Source organism: Mirounga angustirostris, unplaced genomic scaffold (genome assembly GCF_029215605.1).
Source record: "Mirounga angustirostris isolate CCGP_5_RB_7025 unplaced genomic scaffold, mMirAng1.0.hap1 SCAF_10, whole genome shotgun sequence".
In the NCBI taxonomy this organism is placed as follows: domain Eukaryota; kingdom Metazoa; phylum Chordata; class Mammalia; order Carnivora; family Phocidae; genus Mirounga; species Mirounga angustirostris.
Genome location: NW_026991718.1, coordinates 97,077,454 through 97,083,593, shown reverse-complemented (window position 1 = coordinate 97,083,593; position 6,140 = coordinate 97,077,454). Strand labels below are relative to the sequence as shown.

The following is a 6,140-nucleotide window of genomic DNA, read 5'->3' as shown; positions in this document are numbered from 1 at the left end:
AGATGCCCAAATTAATCAAAATAGCAAGGCCTGGGCGGGATCCAGGCTGAAGGTGCCTGTACTACTTGTGATTATAAACAGGTTTGGTGCACATATTTTATTGTGGAAGCAAGACCTAGGACATGCTAAAAGAGCTCAAATAAATTCTAAGTTCCTTAGATTTGTCCAACTGGCTACAAAAATATGTATACATTGATGGCACCTCTATCTGACTTGCCTAAAACGGTCATCTTAGCATTACTTTATTTGATGCACTTGAAGTAATATAATATGCATTTGCTAATTGTCTTTTACTCCTTTGCATCAGTCTAAATTAACAAAGCTTCAAGTTTCTCATGCTGACTCTGACGTCTGTTTTGTCTTCGCTCCAGAAAGGGATTCCATTATTTGTTTAGGTGAGACTTCTCATTGGCTTTTCAACACTCCCTCATGTTGTATTTAGGTCAGGCTGCCTTTGAGCCTGATTAGAAGTTTGTAGTTCACGTCCACACACCAGGGGCTGCCCTGGTCCACCCACCAGGAGCAGCTACTCCCCTGCTCGTGAGCACGGCTAGAATGGGACCTAGAGATCATCCTGTGCAACAGCTTGGTTTTCAGACGGGGAGGCTGAGGCTCAGGGAGGTGAAATGACCCACTTCCGCCACAGCTGGCTTTAGCCGGAGCCAGCTAGTGCTTGAACTGCAAGCTCAACACCGAGTACTTAAATTAAGATGAGGACTGGAATCAAAGGGTCTCCTGGTTCCCGCACTTCTTACAAACACAGGTCTGTTTACTCTCGCCACGTTATTACTGTATCCTGTGTCATTTCAGTGAAATGCGAGCCTGGCCTCGCATACAGGTCAAAAAGGGCAGGGGACAGATTATCTGGTCCGCTGAAGAAAGCCATTTGGTTTACTCAGCAAATGAGGGACAATCCGTAGTGTTGTGACTCCTTCTAAATAAATGACCTCTGGTTAATTATTATCTCCCAGCTTTTATCCTTTAATCTCTACGTTTAAATTCTCGGGTGGTGATTGCCTCTAAACCTATGCCTGTAATCACCGCTGCAGACAAAAGCAAGTCTTTCTGTAGCAATTTTTTAAAGTCGTCATTTTTTTCATGTTAAACTATGACACCTAATTAGTGTAATAATAGTTTTCCCCCTTATTGGGATAATTGCATCTTTAAACATATTTTTCAGATTGGAGAGCTTAGTTGCACAGGCATATTCTAGAAGACTAAAGGCAAACATGTTTTGTTACCCCATTCATCTGTGCCTTCAAATGTTACTCCGAAGGCATCTCCTGCAACACAAATGCTAAATTATACATTACGGATCTTTCCAAACACATTAGATAAATTTTTAAACAGACCAGTAGCGATGATCATGTCGCAAACTTAAAATAAACTGAGCTACAGGATAGATTCTATAATTTCATTTAATATTGATAGCAGCTCAATTTAAATTTTGAAAAAGCAAATACCTTTAATAAATTTGGTGTGAACGATTATATATTTTGATACAACTATGGTACAGGCGTGTGTACATATATAAATCCATAGACAGAATTATATACATTTCCATATATGACATTTATATTTTGTCTACTCCCATTTTTCTCTTTAGTAAAACAAAGCAGTCTTACTGTACATAGATGTGCAATGCTACATGAAGTCCTGAGTAATTTAAGGGCTCATTAATAAACTACTGTAAATTCTAGTCTTTCAGCCAAAGATCCAGTAGATTCTGTAACAAAAAATGTGAAAAAAAAAAATTTAAAAATAGGCATTCAGCTATGCGCTTGTTTTGTGCTTAGCGGAGAAAGCTCAAGAATGCACAGTAGCCATTTACATTTGGGAAATTTCCTCAAATATTCAAGATTAAACAAATATCCTATTTGTATGGATTTATAGAAGTCTTAAGTGATGTCACCTACATCCAATTTGTCAAGCATGGAAGATTCCAGGCATGACTGGACCAAAATTCCCTTTTGCAGAATATGAAATTCTGTGTAAACATCGGTGGTTAGGTATTGTACAAAAGTTCTGACTCAAATGAGGGAAAAAGAAAAAAAAAATACAATGAAATCATTTAAAATGCTTCTCTTGGGATATAGCCAGCCACATGGGAGGAATATAAAAAAATAAGATATATATTTTGGTGGAAGAGGAAACCAGATGACAGTCATTTAAGGGAGGTCTGGTGAGCCGCCCGCTCACTTGGGGAGGTCCTGGGCCGGCGGGGCTCAGAGAGCCTGAGACAACCCAGCCACGTCCATCCTGGGGCAGACTCCGCTGTGACGAGAAGGAAGCACTATGGGGAAAAGGCCACATTCAACGGCAATGGGCCAGCAATAGCTGCCCGTCGGGGTCCCCGTCAGCAAAGCGAACCATGCCAGTCCCAGGTTCAGGAACTCAGTAGGCCCTGGCGAGGCGGCCTGGGTGCCACCGGAGGAGGTGGGCTCGGACCAAGTGTGGGAGGCCGCCCTGCGCCGGGAGGGCCCCTTCGACGAGAAGGCACTGCATTGGTGGTTCCTCCATCCCCCCCACCCCCAGCTCTACCCCGTCCCGTGGCTGCTGTAGTCAAAGACTCCCTTCTTGAAGAACGGCGAGAACTCACAGATGGTGTGTTTGGAAAGGGTCAGCCCCACCTTGTTGATGTGCAGGGGGGACGTCGCGGATTGGAGCATCACGCTGAAAAAGTCCCTGAGGTATTTCTGAGGAAGAGACAAGAGCCAAAACATGGGTTAGATGTCGTTGGGTGGAGTCAAGGAGAGGAGAAATTCCAGAAAACAACTCGCCACCCACTTTGAAAGAGCTGTTGCTGTCATTAGAAACAGCACATGGGAATGTGTGTGGCCTTGCTGTCACCAGACCCACCCAAGGGAAGGCTGCCACCACCTCCATGAGGCAGGTGACTTTTCTGGGACTCAGAGTAACACGGCCTCGGGTCCACCTGCAGACGATGCCCAAAGAAATGCCAATGCGGTGCCAGGCACGGGGGTGGGGGGTGGGGAAGGGGTCTGCTTTACGGCAACAGTGGCACTAGTTAAGATCCTATTTTTTAACAAGTCGTTTCCCTCCAACTTGCTTATTTTTTTCCCTCAACTTACTTATTAAATAGAAAGCTGATTAAAAAAAAGGCCAGCCATCTGTACAATGCTAAATGTGCTGCTGACTAGCATTTCTAAATGGTACCATCACTGTCTGCTTTGGATCCTTCTTATAAACTAAAGGAAAAAGAAATACTGGGGACAAGCGGGTCAGTTCCAAGTACTAATATTTACAAATCATTTTGCAAAGCCTATAATCAATCAACGCAAAGAGATTCTTACTAAGATTAACTGCTCTGAACCCCCTGCACTGCCCGCCCCCCACCCCCACCCCCGCTGCACGCGGTGTGTCACAGCATTCGCTGCTTTCTCTGGCACCTGCAAGCAAAGCATGTCTGGGGCAAGGATCCGAGATGCTGGGGATGGAATCAGACACGGCTGCTGGCAGGATGTATTAAAGAAAACAGGACACACAAAAATAGTTAAAATATTTCAGGTCAGGCAAATGTTATTTATAACAGAATGGGACCAAATGCAGGGGGTGGGGTGGGTAAGCCTAAATCTTTATTACAGTCTCAGCTTGTTTCAAAAATATAAACAATCCTATCACAAACCTTGAAATTGAACATAATAATTACAGACTTTGAGTAACAAAGAAATTTGTCTGTAAAACATGGCTGAGGCCTTAGAAGGAGGGGTTCCCAAGCACGGGTGATTTGCCCCAGAGAAGATGTCCAGCAGTGTCTGGAGACGTTTTCAGTTGACTGTCCCTCTAGGGAGGGGGGGTGCATCCAGGTGCATCCTATGATGCACAGGACAGCCCGCACGCCAGCATTACTACGTTCCCAGGGTCATTGTGCCACGACGGAGAAACCCTGGCCCAGAGAAGTGGAATTCGGCCTCCTCTCTGAATTGCCAACCTGAAATTTACTTCTGAAACAAGACACTCTGCTGGAGGAAAATTCATCTGCTGTTTTCTTAAGCATAATAATGAGGATTATTAATCATTAACACTTGTATAGTAATTTATGGTTTCTAAAAATCTTCTCATTTCTTGCTGATGTAGTCATTGCACATTCCTCAAATGGATAATCTGATGAGTCCTGACACACCCATACCCGTGTGAAGCCATCCCCAAAGCACGAGAACAAAACCTTGCACCATGCCCCCAAATTTCTGAACTCACCTAATTTTATGCTGTCATCGTACTCTGCCTGGAATTACCTGCTTTTATTACTGTCAAACACATTTTCAGGTGAGGACCCTGTTGCAGAAGTGAGCACGGCTACTAATCAGGGGCGGGGACTTAAAAACAAGGGTTTTAACTCAGACTCTGTCTTTTTTATTCAATATACCTAACTTACTGGCCTCACAGTAATCTCTCAGGAAAGGAGCTTGAAAGAGCAATCAGGGGGAGGCAAGAAGGTGCCAAAACCAATTGCTGAAAATTAAGATCTTACACCAGGACTTATTTGCATCAGAGGCAAAGGGGAACCAGACTTTAACTTTCCTGGGGGAAGGGAAGCTGCGAAGAGCAACAGACCTGGAGGGTGGGGCTGCAACTCTCTCACAGTCTAAAGCATGCACAGAGCCAGGCGGCCGTCACCTCTGGAGCGGCCCCCCGGCTGAAGGTCTCCCACAGGCTGCATTTAATGCTCACAACCAACTTGCCTTCAAGATGAGTTCCGACAGAACGACAGAACGGAAGGTATTCACATCCGGGTACCAACATCTGTTATCATTAGTTCACGAGGTGGGGGTGGGTGGCTTTAAAGGGCCACTAGAGCCCAAAGGGTACAATGAAAAGTGAAAGTTAAAAATATAAATAAAAGAAAAAGAGAAAGTACTGGAGAGCCCTTCCCTGCCAGGATACCACCATCAAGAGAACAGTAAACTAGGTGCAGGTAGTGCCTTTTTCTTTAAATGAACTCACTAGCATGTCTCCATGGAAACTCGAGACAGAAAGATCTCATTCAGTGAATTGCAAACATTACAGGAGAGTTTTTACATTGCAAAACCAACCTCTGCTTGGCAGGATCAGGCAGCCTGGGCTCCCTTTCCATAGACTGCTTCCTTGGCCAAAGATATGCTTTGATTGTATTCTCTGCATTGAGCTTCAGGTGCTCAGAGGTATCTGAGTGAGGCATGGTAGGCTTGGTGCTGTGTCCAGAGCCACATGCTGGCAGTGGGCTGGCCAAACTTCTGGCAAATGACAAAACCCAGGGACTAGGTGTAGGGCTGGGGACAGAAGACAGAACTAAACTTCCAGAAGGTTCTTGAGGTCACAGGCAGCAGCTCATTCGTCTTTGGAACCCCCACCACACCTGACACACTGCTGAACTTGGGAAAAGTTGCTTGGAAGGAACCCCGATGACTAATTCTGAGGAGTTCATCTTTAAAAAATTGAGGTGTACACAGAGAAAACAGCACACATGCACAGCCTGGTGAAGTTTCAAAAGGTGGACATCCTTGTGTGATCAGCACCGAGATAAAAACAAGACAATACTGCTAGTACCCAGGCAGCCCTCCTCATTCTCCCTCACAATCCTTTCCCCAAGGACAAGGCTATCATGGCTTCTCCCACCATAGATTAGTTTTGCCAGTTTTTGAAGCTCACATTAATGGAATCACACAGGACACTGTCTTTCGTGTCTGGCTGCTGGGCTTTACCACAATGTTTGTGAGACTCATACACCCTGTTGGGTATAGTTACAGTGTGTTCATTGTCACGGCTGTGTAGTATTCCACATGTGAACATGCCCACTGGCTGCCTTTCACAGAGAGGCACGCAGCAGTGACTAGTTTGCTTCTTCTGTCTGAGCTCTTCTTCAGGGACAAAATGTGCCTCCACTCAGTGGTGTCCGGTGAATCAAGTTTATAGGTCTCTCCAGTAAAGCGGTTCCCCTGTAGGATTTTAGGCTCAGGCCAAGATCAGCCAGTGAGCTAGAACTCTACTATATATCTATTTAATATAGATACGTTATAATTATATGTAAAATACATATTTAAAGACACAGATATTTATATTAGTCATTTTTGTTGCTTGTGCTCACAATGTTTTCTACAGCATCTGTGGCTGAGGGGAGAAAATGAAAGTTCTTCCTTTCA

General features: G+C 44.6%; 1 protein-coding gene across 5 annotated transcripts in view; it reads right to left on the bottom strand.

Annotated features, from left to right (window-relative positions):
• Nucleotides 1–1,400: 1,400 nt before the first annotated feature.
• KIF16B (kinesin family member 16B) overlaps nt 1,401–6,140 on the bottom strand; it is a 296,531-nt gene continuing 291,791 nt past the window's right edge. For all 5 annotated transcript variants that reach the window (XM_045885380.2, XM_064572797.1, XM_054510002.2 and 2 more), the window contains one exon: nt 1,401–2,696. In XM_045885380.2, coding sequence (XP_045741336.1) covers nt 2,538–2,696 — 159 coding nt within the window. In that variant the 3' untranslated portion in view covers nt 1,401–2,537. The remainder of the gene's footprint in view (nt 2,697–6,140) is intronic.